This window comes from Mugil cephalus, chromosome 2 (genome assembly GCF_022458985.1).
Source record: "Mugil cephalus isolate CIBA_MC_2020 chromosome 2, CIBA_Mcephalus_1.1, whole genome shotgun sequence".
NCBI classification, from domain to species: domain Eukaryota; kingdom Metazoa; phylum Chordata; class Actinopteri; order Mugiliformes; family Mugilidae; genus Mugil; species Mugil cephalus.
Genome location: NC_061771.1, coordinates 13,009,127 through 13,029,416, shown reverse-complemented (window position 1 = coordinate 13,029,416; position 20,290 = coordinate 13,009,127). Strand labels below are relative to the sequence as shown.

The 20,290-nt window shown below is 44.9% G+C and overlaps 1 protein-coding gene across 2 annotated transcripts; it reads right to left on the bottom strand.

Moving 5' to 3' along the window:
* Nucleotides 1–1,342: 1,342 nt before the first annotated feature.
* Nucleotides 1,343–19,552, bottom strand: si:dkey-117m1.4. Of its 2 annotated transcripts, none has more exons than XM_047578889.1 (9): nucleotides 19,359–19,552; nucleotides 12,390–12,484; nucleotides 11,981–12,062; nucleotides 10,553–10,922; nucleotides 9,248–9,322; nucleotides 6,149–7,290; nucleotides 4,956–5,782; nucleotides 4,480–4,737; nucleotides 1,343–3,171 (listed from the first exon to the last, which is right to left on the bottom strand). In XM_047578889.1, the coding sequence occupies exons 1-9, from the start codon at nucleotides 19,454–19,456 to the stop codon at nucleotides 2,918–2,920; spliced, it is 3,201 nt and encodes a 1,066-aa protein (XP_047434845.1). In that variant the 5' UTR covers nucleotides 19,457–19,552; the 3' UTR covers nucleotides 1,343–2,917. The 2 variants fall into 2 exon arrangements, with proteins under 2 accessions (XP_047434845.1, XP_047434846.1); XM_047578890.1 differs by having other exon boundaries at nucleotides 4,495–4,737.
* Between the last annotated feature and the right edge of the window lie 738 nt (nucleotides 19,553–20,290).

Genomic DNA, 20,290 nt, shown 5'->3' with positions numbered 1-20,290 from the left:
GGATTGATGTAGAAGAAGAGCTCTGTCCACTTCTTCCACGGCCTAACTATCATTCATTATCAATATAAGTGCACTACATCAGGTAACAAGAACCTACATGATCAACAACACTCTCTGAGCTTGGCAAAATATTTATAGTGCTTTGTTAGCTCTTCCTTGACCTCACTTAAGAGCATATGGCAAGGCGACGTGGGGCGTGTTTCTGACGAGGACCAGTCAGATAATTTATGTCAATGTTTTTTCCTCATTGTCCTGTAATAAAATAATTGAGCAAAATCATAAACTCATACACAATATGGACTTAACCCCAATTTGCTTAAGTAAAAATGTTTCCTAAGTCATTCCTGTAAAGCATACACACGGTTCATTTTGTATGTTTTTGGGTTATGGAAGGCGGCGCCTGATCTGACTATCAAGGTTGTGGAAACCACACGAGTGGGTTGTGCTTTGTCGCTTCATTATTCATCCTTTTCCTTGTTTAAATACTTATTTTTGCATATTTTCACATGCACAAGATCGCTCCTGGGAAACCATTAATTCAACTTATTACTCAGAGCTGAGTGTCAGAGTTATATGTCTAATGAATGACTGCTTTAATGATTGGTTTATTGTGCTGGGAGCTGTAAACTGAATTGCCTGCATGGGATAAATGAAGTGGACAATACATCAATACGTTACCTCTTTGGTACAGAAATGCAGGAGACACTGGATGCCACACACATGCAGGAAGAGGATCAACATAAAATCCTACACAGCAAAGAAATGCATCCTACTCAGCTGGAATCAACAAACACCCATCATTGACTTTGTTTAAACAAATGAAACTTGGAACAACGCACATACACCTTAAAAAATAAGGGGGACATCTTTCGGAGGACATGGGAACTGACACCATCATGGCATGGTTTAGCATGCCTGGACACCACATAGAAATGAACTGTGACCATGCTTTCCTTTTTTTGGTTGTTGTTTTCTTCTCATTTGAGATTGTTGCTGTTTGATGGTTGTTATTCAAATGTTAAAAAATAAAGATACTTCATCTGAGCCTCCTCTCCCCTGGTTGAGTCCCTTCTCGTCTGATGGCGAAATATTTCATCTCAAGCTCTTGTTACTTAACACAATTTTGCACGTTGTTTCCAGATGATCTGTCCTCACTGAACTGTATAATAAGAGCAGCTGGTATAATCTATTGTTGCCTGCGGCCTGTTGTGGTTTATGAAGCAACACCTCCATCTAGTGTCTTCAACAGTGCACTGCTGGTTTTACATATTACGCCAATAATTTCTGACATGAAGTAACATTAAAAGTTACAAAGAAATAAATGATCACAGGACACAAAACAGAACGTTAAGTTTTTATAAGACTTATAAAAAAGAAAAAACAGAACACAATAACTAAGGCGTGTCATACATTGTGTTTTTTCTTCGCTTCTCTGAGGAGTATTTACAAAACTGGCCTATGTACAGATAGCAACAACTCATAAATGGAGAAAGCTACATATTGTCTAGCACAAACAACCAGTTAGCATAATGATAATAGATTTGTTATGTACAATGTAACTGGCAAGGCTAGAGCAAGAGAGAACATAAAGACTCTGTAAAAGGTTTAAATAACTTCAAGTATCTGCCTTGAGGTTTCACAGAGGTTTTCTTTTTAAGCCGATAGATGCAGATTTCCAGCAACACCGGAGGGAAACCGCAAATCTGGTTGAGCTGCAAACTGTGTAGTGTGGCTGGGTAAAAGACACGAGGAGCTCTTGCCATTGGAAAAGACAACACAGACAATGCAACAAAAAGTGGCGCCACAGAACAATCTCTCCTGTAACAAATGGCCACTGTTTAAGTAACCTTAGACAAATCTCTGCACAAATAAAGTGATATCCAGCTCATTGGCCCGTAGCACCCTTTTCTTTTTACCACTTTTAATAGCAAGTGTGCAACAGGCAGAAACAAAAGGAAACATGAACACACTGCAGATGTTGAGTGTTTCTGTTAATTGGAGAACAGACTTGACAACAGATTTGCAGCTGGAGATTTAACAAACACTTAAGGGATCCAAAAGTAACCTTACAACATTCAGTGGCCATTGTCCGACATAAAACCGAAATCTCCAAAAATGATCTCCATAACGCAATTATGTCATTCAATTTAAAAAAAAAACAACAAAAAAAAAAACAACTTCATAGTAAATGCAGAAGTGTAACTCATTCATCATATTTTGTACCTCACATGTAAATTAAGGTCCAGATATCTGGAAACTATAGTCAGGATTGCACAGTCATATGAAAAGTAGAACTAGCTTGTTTGAGGAAAGATCAGGCTATTCCTCTCGTGGTTAGCAGTAGTTAGGCCTACTCTAATTATAAAGCTGCTATGAAGGAAACTGTGACCCAAGCACGGGTCATTTGTCCTATTAACGTCTCCAAGTGCATAAAACACTAATGCTACTTCACAACGTCCATATAACAACACTGTAGAGATAAGTTGCCTCCATTGTTTACATGTTGGGTTTAGTGTATCCACTGTGGAAGGAAATAAATGTCCATGTACAACGTGACACAGGCTGCAGCCCGTGTCATTCCTCTAAAGTCCCTCGAGGCATGTCTCAAACGGCACCCGTCTAAAGAACACTATTTTTGACAAGACCTGCAACCGTCAAACACTGGCACCACAAACGGGTGCAATTTTAAGACCTTAAAATAGAGCAGCAAAAGAATGTTAGTTGAAATGTTCTGTTCTTGTATGGCTCAAAATAAAATGCCATCATGGGTCAAATTAAAGCCATGTCAAAAATCCAGCCACACCTCCAGAGAGAGTGGAGAGAAATTTAGGACCGTCCTCTCAAAATTAGTGCATTTCATGGGCAGCGGGTACCATTTGAGACTCTGCTCTGGCCCTACGTCCCCCCCCCGTCTCTCTCAGCACACAGTGAGGGGCTGAGGTGCACTTTCTCGTCGCTGATTTTTCTTCAGCAGCTGGATGCGGTTGTGGCAGTAGAACTTGATGGCTCGCCAGTCGCGCTGGTTGCTGACCAGCAGAGGGCACTGCTGCAGGCAGCGCTCACAGTCGGCCTTGGCCGGGACGCGAAGCTCGTTAATGTTCTGGGTCAGGTGCTCCTCGACCGCAGCGCGCTCCGCCTCCGACCAGGGCCGCTTCAGGACGCCTCGCTTTCCTACAACGGAGCAGATGAATACACAATGTTTTGTGTTTTAATAACAGCCTCTCTGAATCACGGGGATAGTGAGAAACCTCCAGCGGATCTCCCACTGACCATCACACTCTTAAAATCACAGGAGGAAGAATAAAACTTGGGACAGCATTAGTCATACACTAGGACTCTGACATAATAAAACTTTCACTTCTTTTCCTGCTCTTCTCTTCCCAAACTGAATAATAAAAGTCACTGTAAATGTATTGTCAACACAGTGGAATTGAAGTATGTAGTTAAGTTGAAAGAAATTAAAACTTTCTTTATCAACTATACTTACTTATACTTATATTTCTCTGAGAAGTGATGCTAATTCAGCACACTAGAGAGAAAGGAAACCAGGAACAAGACCAAAGAGTAGGAATTTATAAAAAAATCTATTTTTTGGCTTTGAAAAGAATGGGTCGGCCACACATTGTGAAGTCTTTTTGGCAAAGTTAGTCACAGTGTTGTGTGTGTGTTTTTGTCCTTTTTAGATTTCAGAAAAGCGTAAAAGTGCTTCAGCCTGTTGAGTTCACTCTTTACATGTGAGCAATTAACTCCAAATTCAGTGGCTCTTTTATTTCTGGGCACTGCCTAAAAAACCCCACAGTTCTCTAGAGCTGAATCACTTTAAAATGTCCCCACACTTCTATGCTGAAAATAATAGCCAATCAATCTGCATCACTATTTTGTCCTAAGTGTAGCTCTTAAGTTCAGTTAACAAACTATGTTGAATATTGGCATTTAAATTATGCTTTGTACTCAGTGGCCACCAGTGACTCTGCCTCCAGTTGGACTTTTATTGATTTCAGTCCACGACAAAGTCACTACACTTCATGTCATATAATGGATTCATCCCTTAATGTTTTAGAAATCTGACAACACTCACAACAGATCTGAACTTAAATTCACTGTATATAAATACGTCTCTTGTTATAAGCCACTTCTCTTTATTAAAAGCAGATAATCTTGACGATGTAGGAACAGAAGATCTTTCCTTCCACTTCAAATGCAAATGTTCTGACTCGTAGGAGATGATTTTAGTTCTATGTGCTCTCAGCAGTGCACACGTCCTTTGACTCAATCTGGGAACCGTCCTACTGGGATAAACATGTACCTGCATATCGTGATTCACCTCTAAAGACAGACTGCCTGAAACTTGCATTTTTTTTCTCCTGTCTTTCTTGAAAAAACGTTGGGGACACAGGTTGCTGTGATAATCTTATCTGCACAATCTTTAGCGTTTCATTAAACTGTGCAAATACCCTCACGTGCGACACATAAACAAACCTGATTTAGGCTGACCTGAGCCTCTCCTGCGGTTTGCGGGCGGAGGTGGGGGTGGTGGAGGAGGTGGAGGGGGCGGCTGGATGTTCTTGAGCTTCTTGGGTCGCCCCACCCGCCCGTTGTTCTTGCCCTTCCTGACATACAGCAGGGTAGGTGTTGGGTTCAGAGCAGGAGCAGGGGAGGACACCTCGACCTTCTCCTTCACATGGTCCCCTTCAGACTCTGCCTCCGAGTACGAGTCTGCAGAGTTGCCTGACATAACTAGAGGGGGGGATGGGGGAGAAGGAGAAAAGAAAAAGCAGGACCGTATTAGTTTAATTCGTTACAAATCTCTGTGTAAACAATCAAACTCCGATCGCACACAACCATCCACAAAAATCTTTAGAGGGATCTCAGTCCAGACAGAATGAAAGGATGTAAGTAGAAGAGATGAAGACACCAGCCCCACTCCCATTCATCCAGCCATCCATCAGTCTCACCGTCCAGTTCCAGACAGATGTGGTTCAGGCTCATTCCCCTGAACAGCACTCCATCCCTCTCTCCACACAGCACCACCCGGCCCACTCTGCCCATCAGCCCTGGGTCTTGGCCGATTCCGGCGCAGTTCTGAGTCACGTGGTACTCCCGCTCCAGGAAGTGCTCCAGTCTCTCCACAGCGCTGCCCCCCGGCTGTCCGGGCTCCTCCCCTTCTCCTAGAAGCAGCAGCTGGGTGAGGATCGCCACCTGGCGGCGAACCCTGGTCTGGGTCAGGGCGCGGGGGTTGCGGGTTCCGCTGGAGCGGGCCAGGCTGCGGAGGAGGTCAGTGCCACGCAGCGGAGTGGCGGGAGAGTGGTAGGGTCGGGCGAAGACGTATGGGTTTGTGGGGTCGACTCCAACATCCTGCCGCGTCTGCAGGAGAAGCTCCAGGCAGGGCTCACAGTGAGGGGGGAGGATGAGGGGCTGGACGCGCCCACGTTTCCCCTGGACCCCAACTCTGGGGAGGTGGGGAAGCACCAGGCGCTCAAAGGGGGAAAGGGAGGCCTCCAGCGGTGTGAGGGCCGGAGGAGCACCGGGCGGGACGGGAACGGGGCACTGGGGAGTAATGCGAGCACGATACTCTGCGATAGAGAGCTTGGAGACCTCACACTCGCGTCTCCGGTTGTACAGGATGAGGAGCGCCAGGCTGGAGTGGCAGAGGAGCCGCCAGGCCTCAGCTGACTGCAGCTGCCGAGACAGGGACAAGAAGGCAGAGTGCTGCAGCCGACGGAGGTACAGCACCAGAGAGGACAGGGACGAGAGGAGGGGCAACATGTGGTGCCGGCCCGAACTACGGAGAAAAAGACAGAAAGGGAAGTATATTTATTTATTAGCTGGTACGTTGGAGTCCAGCAGCAATTATAAGAAGACTGCCAGATGAAATGAAGGTATTAGTTTTTACAATCCCTGATATGGTAATCTATATCCTTCAATTTGTACTTAATGTGTTGGTTTAAATTATTCCAGTGAATGAATAATGTTATTTAGTAGCAGGAAGTTCATTTTCAGGTTGTTGTGTCAACTCTAGGTGAGTTAGTGAGTGTCGCTGTAACTGTAACTAGTAATTATTATTAATAACTGTAATCAAGAGAACAGATGAAGTAACTGCAGGCTACAAAATATGAGTTCATTTGCTCACATAAAGACATCCGGTTACCTCAGTAAGTCCTTTTCCTTTTCTTCTGTCCCACTATCATCTTCCACCTCCATCACCCCATTTTCTTCCTCCTCTTCCTCCTCCTCATCCACCTCGTCTTCCTCTTCTTTTGGTGGCTTTATGTCTTTGGCCAACTTGCTGCTGAAGGACTGGGGGCACACCAGCTCTACATCTTCCTCCTCTTTAGGCCTCGTCACCTCTACGACCTCCACATCTTCTTCCTCGTCCTCCTCTTCCTCCACCTGCCTTTCTTTCTTAGGCCTCCTCGTCGCTGCCTTCCTGGACTGCGTCACAGTCACAGGGGGCGGGCTCCTCTTTAGGACAGACACCGGCACTGCATTTTGTCCCCGCGGAGGAGTCAGCATGGGAGGAGTAGCGTTCCTGCCGGACGGGGCAGCGGATTGGTTGGCTGCCATGAGAGTGGGCGGAGACATGGAGAGGTCCTGGACGCCGCTTTGTGCAACATCTGAGCTGCGACTCTGTCCTGTGGCGTGTGACAGTTTTGAAGGTTGCTGTGTGTGAGCCGTGGCGGGGTTCGTGTTTTGCGCGTGCAGGCGGGGGATCTGTGTGTAGCGCTCCACCAGGGCGGAGCACACGTCGGGCTGGTGGGCGTGATGTTTGTCTAAGTGGCGCCCCAGGGAGCGGAAGTGGCGTCCACAGTACTCGCAGGTTTGGCGCATGGCGTCTATGGACACTGCTCCCTTGGGGACATTTGTGGAGATGTTGGTTGCGGCGTTGGAGGCCAGGGGAGCCGGAGGCTTAAACACAGGCCTGGACGAGGAGGAAGAGGAGGAGGACGAGCAGGGAGGGGAGGACTGCGCTAAAGGGTGGGATGAAGGGACTGGACGGGTGTGATGAGGAGCACTGGAGGGGGAAAGAGTCGGCGGGCGCCCGGGTGGGGTCCGGTGGGGTGTCTTCTTCTTTGAGGGAGTGCCGCGGCGTTTCTTTCGCCGACGTAGTGCACGGCCACGTGGGCTGGAGTTGTCCTCGTCTCCGACGTCTGAGTCGCTGGCGTCAGAGTGGGAGATGGGGGACGAGGAGGGAGAGAGGGACCAGGAGGGGGTGACGTATTCCTGCTGCTGATGACGCTGTTGTTGATGCCGCTGCTGCTGGGGGGCCGTCAGAGAGAGGGGCTCATCCTCCTGGAAGCGAAAAGAGCGGCAGAAACATTTTATGCAATAAAATTTTAAAAAAAACATGCGTAGGTTTGTGTTCATTCAAACTAACCTAAAGAGTCCCCTCAAAGCTGTCACCACTGTGTCTGTCAGCATTAAAGTGAAGTTTTAGAGCCACTGCTGACATTAAAACATGAACATTAAAAGCATGTTTTACTTTTATTAATCTAATTAGATTCAGAGTCAGGAGAGTTATTAAAGTTGAGAGTCGCTGGTAAGAAAATCAAAGCGTATTGACAGAGACTGTTGTAATGTCTCCCAGCTGGACCATTTACTATGAGGGAAAAAAAAGAAATCACAGAGACACTAAGCGTAAAGCAGTTAAAATTACTTATGCTGTTTGTTTCAAAGGAGTTAAACTGACACCTTCGGCCATTACTATACATAATAAAACAATTATCTAGAGAAGTAGGAGGAAGAATCCACCATAATGATAATAATTAGCGATATCCACCCACGACCAGACAGACAGGTGACACCCTGCAGGCACAGGTGTATGTAACAATCACATCAGCTACACTTGCACACTAAACACTCGGTGTTTGTGTTGTAAGGAGTCAGACATGGCTTTTACTGCACTGATGTCAATGAGGTGCATTCACTATACAGGAATGGAAAAAAAAACAATCTCTCCACTCGAATTTTCTTAAACATGCAAAAGCTTCTTTTTCTGTCACAAATGAGTTCACTGTTTGCAGGTAGTTTTTAAGCCCTTTCCTGGTGTCACATCCTTGATCAGTTCCACGGTTTAAGCAGCATTAGTCGTAAAAAATCGGAACTTTGCAAGATTTCTAACGTTTTTATATTTTGTGTGAAAAGACAGATTTAATCTTTTCGTTAAACAATTTGACGATGTGCAGCGTTAGTGCTGTAAACTGTAAAAAGCAAACATGCCGGCACGCAAATTCCATATGTGTACTGATGATGTTACGAAAGCCCTCTTCAGATCTTAATGCACAGCGTCTATACAGTCCACTTGTGGTGCAGATACAGAAAAGCAAAAATTAAAAAGCTTCAGGTGGCGTATAATGATGCTTTTAGGATACTACTTAAATTTCCAAAGTGTACAAGTGCAAGGCAAATGTTTGTGAGCAGCACAAAGTGTTTTTGTATGCAGTTAAATTTATTTGCACATTATCTGACTCATATAACAAAGTCATTCAGGTCTTGGTTGAGCCTAGAGTGAGTGACACTAGATACTCTTCCTGTTTCTGGAAGCACTGGACTAAATGTTTGTGTGTGTTTTAGCTCGTCAGCTTATGAAGTTTTGTTTTCTAATAGCCTAGAAACCAGACCAACTTCCCTGGAAAATAACATAAGAACTGAGTCTGGCTATAGAAGCTAGTTTTCTTAGTCATTCTGACAAAGCAGACAGGTCAAATTACTACTGTACACATTAGCCTTGGGCTCTTTACTACGGAGGACAAGTCGCTCAAAGGAGCAACAGGCAATTTGCACCTTTTTGTTGCAGTTGCCGACTCCTTCAACCCGAGTAGATTATAAAAATGAGTAAAGTACTAATTGTTAGCACAGCCATTGCCCATTGTTGGCAGCTGTTTTCAAAGTTACTTTAAAATTCACATCATTGCAACTGCTCATAGTAAACTTTATCCACAGAAATGTCTTCCATCAACATTTTATGGTGGAAAGGCTTCAACTTCTTATATGTGAGTGATATATTTTGGACAAATGACACACAACAAGCAAGAACACGTCTGTGCATTTGGACACCAACTACTGTCAATCAGTCCACAACAACACATGTACTCAAAAGCAAATACTGAGACTTTCTGGGCTGTGGCTGCCTGAAATAGCCCTCCCCACCTCTATGTAGTGTATAATGTGAACTTGTTACGTCTTCAAATGATCAAATTGACATTCAGTTAGTCTGTGTGTTTTTAGGAAACATTTGGTATTTTTTTACCTTTTTGATACTGTTGTTATTCTCGGTGTCAGAGTTACACTCGTGCTGCGCTGGAGACACAGTACCACGGAAACCCTGTGGGGAAAAAACACAATGCAGCTTTATGTTTGCCATCACAATCAGCCTCAGCTGTCACTCACAAATCAGGAGGACACCTCTCAATAGTTGGCTGTGACCACTGATGCTAGTAATATTAGGACTCCAAATTCATAATTCAATAATTACGTCACGTTCTTTTGAGAATTTAAGGAATCGTAATTCATTCAGAAATACCAGGTCGAGGACAGATCAACCATTCAATAACAAACCCAAAAGAATGTGATTCAGATTTATTAATTTCCGCAAATAATTCAAATTTGAAGGAACAATGAGCAGCTTTGGTTCCCCTTCAACCCCCGATGTCAGTTCATCAGTGACATCAGTTCAGTTTTTCCTTGACTGGATATCGACATCATGGTTTTGTTGAGTGAACTGATCCAACCCTAAATAAAAACCCATTAAAGGAACAGATGTCATGTAATAACCATGGTTACTGTTGCTAAAGCACTATAGGTAGAAGGAGAGCTGGAGCTCAGCCATCACCATGGTAACCCCATGCCTTGCCTGGCGTGTGTGTGTAGTATCAATGTGTGCATGTGTGTGTGAGACAATGAGTGTGTGAAGCTGATCAGGAGTGTGTGAAGACGCATATGGCTGCTTGTTCGGAGTCTTCATGGGCTCTATTCACAGTGTGTGTGAGAGTGTTTCTGCACCAGTGAGATCATTTCTTCAGGTTAAACTGCTGAAGTGGTCGGTTTTAAACAATTTCCACGAAGGATTAATAAAGTATCCTGATTCTGATTTAGATTTGAAATTGGGCTGAGGTTGAAACAGATAAGAATTAAGAATTAAGGTCGGACAAATGAAATGAGATCATTAGACAAACAAGAGCAGCTCTATCCAGTCGACACATAATATATTCAGTACATTCAGGTTACTGTCGGTGGGAAAAGTTACGTATTTTCACAGAGAACACGTTGAAATGCCAGTGGAAAATAGTCCACCCAGCACAGAGCCTCAGCTCCTCAGTTTGGACAAACAAGTTTTGCTGACAATATGTTCGGCAGCTAAACTGACCTATTTGTAGTGGAAATATCAGGACATTGTTAGGTTGCCTGTATTTGTGGCAACAGAACCGAAAGGGAACACACAGTGCACTGGTAGGTAATTAGTTTAAGAGTGCAAAAGTGATTATTTGTAGGGTTAAGGATGAGGGAATAAAAACACTTGTGTGCACTATATGGATGTGTCCGTTGTGGCACTGACCAGGTTCTCTCCCCACTCCGTCAGGCTGTAGTCCACAGTGATCTCCTCTCCCTTGGTGATGTCTCGGATGGCGATAACAACCAGGCGCACCTGGCTGCCGCAGTTTACCTCCCGGATACGGCAGTTAGGGGAGGGAGGGAAGGAGCTGGCCGTCGGGGCCGGAGCAGAGGCCGCCGGGGCAGCTGGAGCTGTGGATGCTGGGGTCAGAGAGCGCGCTTGAGCTGAGGTCGCAGTGGCCGGGGCGGGAGCGGGAACTGGTGTAGGGGTTGGGGCTGAGGAAGCAGCCGGAGATGGAGCTGGTGTAGAGGCTGAGCAGGAGCTGGTCCTGGATCCAGTGGACATCTTGCCATGAGCCATCTCTGATGGATCACTGGCAGGTGAAAGACATTGTGGGTCAGATTCATTACATTCGCCAGATACACCGATCAGCCACAACATTAAAACCACTGACCATCCTGTGACAATACACTGATCTGCTGGTAAACGTTTGGACCTGGTATTAGAGTTACTTAGACATGTACCACCCACCAAGACCTGACCAGGCACCTCCACCTGATAGCAATGATACCACAGCAGGATGCACACACACACAAAAAAGCTTTACGAACATATCAAAAAACATGAAAGACAGAACAAGGGGTGAACTGCAAATTCACTGATCAAGTATCTGTGGGATGCACTGGAACCAGTCTGATCCACAGAGGCCCCTCCCCTCAACCCACAGGACCCAAAGACCCCCACTAACAACATCCTGTTACCAGACACCACAGGACACCCTCAGAAGACCCATGTCCATTCTCTGATGAGTTTAGGAGGCACAGGGGAAACCTACACAATATTCATAATGTTTCACCTTATTGGTGTATGTTCTTGACATTTATTCTGTTGGATCTTTTTTTTCATGCTGTTTTTCATAAAACAATCCTGAAGGTGTCTCTAATTACTAATTATCATGTGTCTCTGGTTCATTGTGAGTACATACGCTTTAAAGGTTGATACTACTTCTTAGGTCCTTGCACTAAGGTTTCTGTGTGTGTGTCTCACATATTGCTTGAACAGGGACATTTCAACAGCAGTGACTGAACTGTAGTATGAATATATGTTTGTTTCTTCTAGCTGTTAGGTTAGCTTTTTTTTTTCTTTGACTGCAGGGCCCGAGCAGTCAAATGCATGTAAAACAAACACAAAGAATCCACACATACAAACACGCGTCAGTGCTTCAGGGCAGGGATCTTCAACCCCGGGCCCACAGGGTTTTGTTTCCTACACGCTAGTCAAGTGCATTCCTCTGACATCTCACGTATAAATCAGCCACACCATGTGGTTGAAATACGAAGTGAAGATGAGTAACCATTTAGTCTGTTACTAAAACAGCAAAAGAAGACGATACTTGCGTCAATTAATAGAAACGTGGTCATTTACACTCACCAGATGTGAGGAGCTGGCTGGGTGTTGTAGAAAGGCCCGTCCAGACTGGGCCGTTTATTCTCTCCTGCTTCCTTCCTATCACCTGAGAGGACGGCAACAGTCAGTATAAAAGGACACAGGCACACACACACACACACACACAAACACACACACACACACAAAGGTCATCACCCCATCTCCTCCAGCGCACACACACAGGTGCACATAGCAGCGCACGCAAGCACATGAATACTGACATGCACAAAAGTAGGTCACACTCACTCGCACACGCTCCACCCCCACACCAATCACAGTCACACAAACATACACACGCTAACATGTACACACACACGCACGCACGCACACAACATGCACAGTTGACGGCTGCAAGAATATGGCATGCAGATATAACACATGAAAACGCACACACCTGGGCTGAAGCTGTGTTCAGGCACGCTCTCCTCCTCAGTGTGTGTAACAAAGACTTTCACTGGTGTCCCTTTTCTTTTCCTCCCACAGCCGCGCCTGCAGAAAATACACAGACACACAAATGCGCACAATTATCATTTAATCAATGGGCTCACTGGCCAAACTTCACATCAATCAGGTCACAGTGTGATCAATATGATGATGCCCCCCCCAATCAATGCAAACTGTGCTGCCCTCCCTTCCTATGTAAGAAAAAACACAACACACAGTATGTAGACAATGATTATTTACATTGTTCTTTACTGTGTGAGAGTAAAATGTAGCGCGTGGTTTTATATTTCCCTTTCAATTAGAAGTAAATCGCTCCAGTCCTGGACAACACATTTTTTGGGCATGATGATTTTTATAATGTGTATTGGAGCAATTTAAGCAATAAGTTTAAAACTCTATGTTCAGTCTGAACAAAGGGGAAATGTTGTCACCACACAGCTAAAACAAAACTTCTCAATAAATAAGAATTAATAAACACTACGTAAGAAATAGTTTTTGTTTATTTTTAAATTAGTGATGAAAAGGTTTTGGCACTGACACTGAATAACATAAAATAAAGAAACATTTCTAATATTTCTGAAACCCACCATGCAGCCATATAGGAAAAGTATCCAGATAATGATTAACACTTGATGTTAAAGAATTGTGCAGCACTGTATTCTGAAACATTGGCTGACACATAATGTATTACCACCACCTGTTGATCAGTGGATTAGCATCATACCAATGGTATGCGAGTCCTCATGCACCGGACGAACAAAACAAAGACCCACAAAGCTGCTCGGTAGCACTATAAGAGGTCTTTTAATTTTAAATAATTGAAAAATAAGTTAAAGAAAAAAAGTACAAACCACATCAACCTGGCTCACACCACTCCCCAAAAAAAGGCTGACTACGCCCCATAGCGACGCAGCTGTGATTGGTCCAAAATAAATTTCCCTGATGAAGCGTCTCAGCGGAAGGAAAAGCACCGAAATTCTCCCTCCAACAAACTCTCTCTCTCTGTTCTGTGTTGCACTGGTTTCAGTGACTATGTGTTCGACGTTTATTAAATTCAGCTCCAACCTGTGTCGCTCAGTTCCAGTGGCCATTGTGCAAAGTACACAGAAAAACTCAACACAGCTGGATAGTTGCCGACTATCGATTTAGCAGTGTAATTACTAAACGATGCCGACACACCGTCACACCAAAATAAATGCTTTACGCAACGTAGCCTTCTACGGTCTAACTGCTGTGAGAATATAAACCATAGATACTTTAGATACTTACGTTTTAGTTAAATGAGCGTCATATTGTGCCTTGGAATAAATAATAATAATAATCCACTAGCCAGGTTTATTTGTTAGTCCACCAGAATGTAAAGTTTGAAGGTCACAAACAACTACCTTGCTCACGCCGTCACCTTTTCACAGAGTGCTGACAGTCAAGCGACAGACATGAATAATGACATCTGAATAATGACCGGACCAGTCATACTGAGATTATGAGCTCTAGTTAGGGTTTATCCTTGAGCCCGTGACCTCTGTATCGCCACTAGGAGCGTGCCATTACTCCAGAGAGCATGAATGCAGCCACCTGTGTGAGCTCAGAACGGCAGAGAGAGAGAGAGATTATCTCCTTCAGACTAAATCCATGCAAAAACAGCCGCACCACGAAGAGCCAAACTGATCCCGCCTCCGCCGAATCTGGGCTAGTTCGGTTACCACAGTTCTCAATATTGTTTTCCGTCAGTCTATTTTTTACTCACATGACATTGGAGGCCCTTAAAACTAGGCCATAGGAAGATCGTGCTTTGGATTCTGAAGTGTTCATTACTGTCTGTGTTAGTATGTGTGCACGTTAGTGTGTGTGTGTGTGTGTGTGTGTGTTTGCATGCAAACTAAAGACCAAAAGAAGGGAACAGAGAAGAAGAAAAAAAAAAACACAAGGAACTAAAAAAAAAAAAAGGGTTTGAAGAGAAAAAAGTGAAGCAGCAGAAAACAGAGAGAGTGGAGGGAGAGATACTCATTCAGCAGAGATATCAACCAGACCCACTGTCTTTCTATTGATCCACACCACTCCCTTCTGGACTGGTGATACAGAGCACACACACGTCTGTGCCGTGTGTGTGCGTGCGCTTAAAGAGACTGCACAAGATGAGCATGCGCCTCCATTTGTGTTCACATATGTGCAGACTCTCTCTCCCCCTTGTAAAGATTTTCCTCTGCAGCCGCACAAATGTTGGCTTTGAAAATAAAACTAAAAAAGATCAAAGATCAGAATCACAATCGTGCATTTTTTTTAGCAGCAGCTTCCTGAAACAACTTATCATCAATAGGGAACAAAGCGGTTAAAAAGGAAACAATCACAGCGCTGGTAAAGTTACATGACTATGTAATACGCTCCGGATGATACGACAATACATTGATTAGATGCTCTGTGGCAACTAACACTCTCCCTGTGTCACCACACATCGATGCATTAATGATGAACACGATGAACATTTAATTTATTTCTATAAACACTGGGCTGGGCAATATGGCTGAAATATTAAAATCTAATCTATACTATTGTTCTTGAACTGGAACACATACAACACAGCAACACATCACAACACCATAATAAATGCTCAATCCCATACCTGCATACACTCAAAGCCCAATTTCAGCTTTAGAACTACGCAAAGTCACGCGGCCTTTGGCTCTTTTGTTAAAGATTTAGGACTCAAACGTCTTGTTTAAATATGCTTTTTTGAAATTGGATTAAGCGCTTTGGGGAATGGTTCAGCGTAGTGTGGCTGGTCAACTGAGAAGTCTCGGTAGTTAAATGAGAAATGAAGTGAGAGTCAACACATCGCACAAGGGTAGAAATCCCACTGTGAAGGCTAACCCTACTAGCATGGTATACTGATTGTGTCATACCAGGAAACGTGCATGGGCGAATGCACATAGTTGTTTAGTTTATTTTGAACATGTAAAAAGAAAACAAAATAATCATGAATGGACATAAATAACACAAAATAAAAAATAAAAATGATGTACACAAACTGACTTCTCATCTCTTCTTAATAGATCAACAATAGGAGGCAAACATGAAATCTATGGCGTAGGCCGGAGCAGAGTCGTCTGTACGACAATGCTGCAACAGTTTGTCACACATGAGGTTTAGGTCGGCGTCCTATAACTACACTTCCCAACAGGCTGGCACCTCTTCCGAGAAAAACACAGTTTCCTCTGAGTTTATATTTTGCTGGATTATTTTGGGTCCTCGCTGTGTTCGTCTGTGTGTCCAGTCACGGTTCACTGAGTTTCTGGGAACTTTCTTGCCAACCGAATCTGTCTCACCTTCACTTCTTCAGCGAGCTGACCCCTCGGTATCCCCCCTCCACTCCCGTCTCACCCTTCTCGATCGATTCTCTCATTCTTCCCTCCCGTCCTCACTCCAGATAACACACACACGCACAAATACACACAAACAAGTCTATACTCAAGACCCACATATGCGTGAGCACACAGAGTCCACATGTGCACACACACACACACACACACACACACACACACACACAGACACACACACCACTCCCCCTCCCTGGCCCACATGCATGCACAAACACACACACACCCACACACACAAACACAGAGGCACGCAAACAGGCGCTCAACACTTACTCACACACACACACACACACACCCCTCCCTCTCAGGCTTACAGGCACGCAAACACACTCACTCTCTGACACACACACACACACACACAAATATCCTCTCTCCAGCCAAGCCCACATGCACGCACACACACACACACCCCTCCCCCTCTGTAAAGCTCACATGCGTACACACACGCACAGGAAAGCTCACTGAAGCGCACACACACACTCTCTCTCTCTCTCTCTCTCTCTCTCAAATATCCAAACCCACAGTCTCATGTTCCATCTCTGACACACACACACACTTTTTCCCCCTCACCGACACACACACACACACACAACGGCGAGCAAGCACGCATTCAATCTGCACATTACAGATTCTCAGACTCACGCACATCGCCAACAATATACATCCATGCATACACACATGTCCAATCAAACGCGTTCTTCTTTGTCAGTCACAAACAAATAATACTGGCAGACACAGACTCACACACACACACACACACACACACACACACACCTCTTGTCACGCAACTGTTTCTACTCCACATACGTCTGGCTTACACAAACACAATCACTCTCACACACACGCACCAACTCACTCAATAAGCCTAATGTATGCTCTGTCCTTCATGCACACTCCTCTCACTTTCTCTAACACACACACACAAACAATCCTCAATAATAAAACAGATACACAAACACATACCCCCCCCCCATATATACCATACCACCCACACGCAGTTTGCACATACACACAAATGTACTTTTCCTTTGAGCATGCACATACACACACACACTGTCCTTTCCTCTTTCATAAACAAAGTAGATGCATAAACACTCTCCTTCCCTCTGTATGACACACACACACACACAAACACACTGCCCTTGTCTAGAAGCTACACACACATGAACAGACGCACACACAAACCTTGTGTCTGTCTCCCCCTTGACACACACCCCTCCCTTTCTTACTGACTGCAGAGCAAACACACACACACACTGACACACACACACACACACACCTCTCCTTCCAGAACAAATACACAAACACAGAAAACACACACACACAGCATATGTACTAGCTACCAAGCCTTCTTTTTCAGTTTCCAAGACACACACACAGACTCACACACACACACACACACACACACAGACTCACACACACACACCCTCCCCTTCTGTTTCAAAAGCTTGCACGCATGCAAGTGAATGTACACACGCACATCCTTACCCTGTCACGCACCCTCCCTTCTCTCTTTAACACACACACACTATGTGCTCCCTCTCTCTCTCTCTCTGCAACACACACGCTCCATCTTCTCTTCTCTTTGAGACACATACACACTGTCTGTTACACACACACGCACACACACATCCCCTCCTCTGTTCATCACACACACACACACACACACATCTCAGTTTCTTAAAGACAGACTCACACTCTTTCCTTCAGCACTTTCTGCAATGCTTCTATAGTACCATCAAAAAATAATACTGGCAACACACACAATTAACATAAACACACACACACACACACACACACACACACACACAGACACACACACCCTCTTTACCAATCATGCATTGGATTATTATCCCTACCAAAAACACACTGAAACCCACAAACCACTTGGTTACACATAAACATAGTCCTTCATGCTCACACAGACACACACATCCCATCTCTCTCTCTCTCTCTCCCTCTAACACACACACAAGTGTGCACACACACAAACAAACACATTCCCTCCCCCACTCTCCCAACACACACATATGCGCAAACACACTCTCCCCTCCCCTTCTCTGTGCCTCTAACACACTTCCCCTCTATCTCTGTCTCTCTCTCACACACACAGATACACACATACAGTCACACACAAAAACACATACACTTTTTATATGCTCCTCCTCACACACACACACACTCACACACACACACACACGTCCTTCACAGTCTCTCACAATCCTTTCTCTCTGTCTCTCTGCTGCTTCACAGTAAACACACCTCTATTCCCTTCACTCTGCCTCTACACACACACACACACACAATTAGTTTCTCTCTTTCTATTGCATGTCTTTCTCCTTCTCTCTCACACACACACACACACACACACACAAACAACAACAGGCATGCAGACTCACACACACACACCCACAAAAAAACACATTTAAAACACATTTTCCCTTGTCTCAAACACACCCCGTCTTCCCAACACACACACACTTACTCATTCTCTGAACCACACACAAACTAACACAACCACACGCACACACACTCCCCGTTCTCTTTGTCACACACACACACTTCATGCACACTGCGCTCCCCTCCCTCTCCTCATCCCTCACTCACTCTCTCACACACACACAGTCACGCACACTCTCTTTCCCCCTCCCATCCCTCAAACACACTCTCCCTCCTCCTTCTTCTGCACTAGCACACACACACACACCACACACACACACATATATGCAGACACACACACACACACACACACTACCCCCCTCCCCTCCCCTCCCCACCCTCTCTCACACACACACACAGCAGAGCTCCTTTCTCTCTCACGCTCTCTCCCCTCCCCGTGTTGTGTGTGTGTGCCTTTCTCTCACGCAATCACACACACGCGCACGAGCACACAGAACACAGACGAGGGCGCGCGCTTACAGAGCTACACACACACACACACACACACACACACACAGTATAATAATTCCAACATCTTTGTGTAACTTTGTCAGACTGAAAGGCTGCACACAGCGTTACTGAAAACTTTCCCTCTCCACACTTTGAGGCGCATCACACTCACACGGGTTCACCTGAAAAAAAGTAACAAGTGTGTGAGACACATGGAAATGTTGTTGGTTAGTGGCTGTGTATGTGTGTGTGACTGAGTGTGAGTGAAATGTCTCTTCACCTACAGCAGGTACAATTCAATGACAACAGAAAAACCAAACATGCGCACGCGTACACACGCGCGCGCACACCTATTTGGAGCGTGGAATTAACCGTTAAAAACAACAATAACAACAACAACAAGCGTGAAACAAACCGCGCGTGTTTTCTCTTCTCGTGTCTCTCCCACTCGGGGTTTCGCTCGGTAACGAACTTGACGAGCAAACGCGCTTATAAACTTTAGCTCCACTTAAAAACACCGTCTCGCGCTCACACGTGCATGCGCGCACACACCCACCTCTGTGAGCGTGGCTGTCATTGGGCAGAGGAACAGCACCATGGAAGAGTTTTCTACTATCAGCTTCATGTCATGTTTCACGGTTTGCATGCTTTCTCACCCCCGTAGCGGCGGCGCGGGTTTGACGCCTTCTCCGTTCTCGCTGTCCAGGTTGTGTGGGTCCCGGTAGTCGATGAGAGAGCGTACGGTCTCCGCCATATTCACGCCGCCTATGGTCGCTGGTTTCCGCCGCTCCTCCTCCACCTCTACTACTGCCTCCTCCACCGCGGTCGTTCAGCCTGTCGCTCTTTCCCTCTCCAGCCGCTCTACTAGCTCACACCAAGGTTATTACAGCCGCTACCACCGGCGGACCAGCGGAGGGGCGCTCAGCGACAAAACACTCCTTAGTTCAGGTCGCTGTCGTCTCAGTCAGCCAACATTAATCAGGAGTATCATTTATGAACACACTTTAAAGACCCCCACAAAGGCAGTCGATTTTTAGGAGGGGTTTTTACTTTTAAGAAATAGAATGGTCTTTCCACCATCACCCCTCTAATGTGGAGGAATGGACGCGGCCAGCAAGCAGATGAAAAAAAGTAGACCGTTTCTAGAGGAGTAATTAGCCCGCTACCTGGGAGCAGAAGAAGAAATTGTTGCAATACAACAGTACAAAAAAAGGGAGATGAGAAAAATAAATTTGTCTTTCAAAGGGCTGAACCTTAAAGCATAGTTGAAAACATTCTGTACTGTTTGCAAAGATTTGCGCAATTTTTTGTTTTATCAACAGGTGAATGAATACATGGCCTGTCACAAAGATGCTCTTGCACACCTCTCAATAGATGATTAAAAAAATCTTATTAAAATTCTCTTCACCATTGCAGTTAATGTGACATTTGCAAAGTTTACAGTAACATTATTTTGGGAAGTGATATATTAGTGTGAAATATTTGACTGTCAAAATAATGTGTTAAGAAAAAATGGCTTATGACATTAACAAACCCTTGAGTGCATTTTGGCACTTCAATGGCAAAAAGTGGTTTGGCCCCAGGCGTC

What these genes read in the sequence shown, in the direction of transcription:
- si:dkey-117m1.4 (XM_047578889.1), bottom strand. Translation starts at nt 19,456, where the DNA reads ATGGCGGAGACCGTACGCTCTCTCATCGACTACCGGGACCCACACAAC. An exon ending in ATAACAACAGTATCAAAAAG is followed by an intron (nt 7,291 to 9,247) that starts GTAAAAAAATAC and finishes TTTCGCTTCCAG; the next exon opens with GAGGATGAGCCCCTCTCTCT. An exon ending in AAGGAAAAGGACTTACTGAG is followed by an intron (nt 5,783 to 6,148) that starts GTAACCGGATGT and finishes TTTTCTCCGTAG; the next exon opens with TTCGGGCCGGCACCACATGT.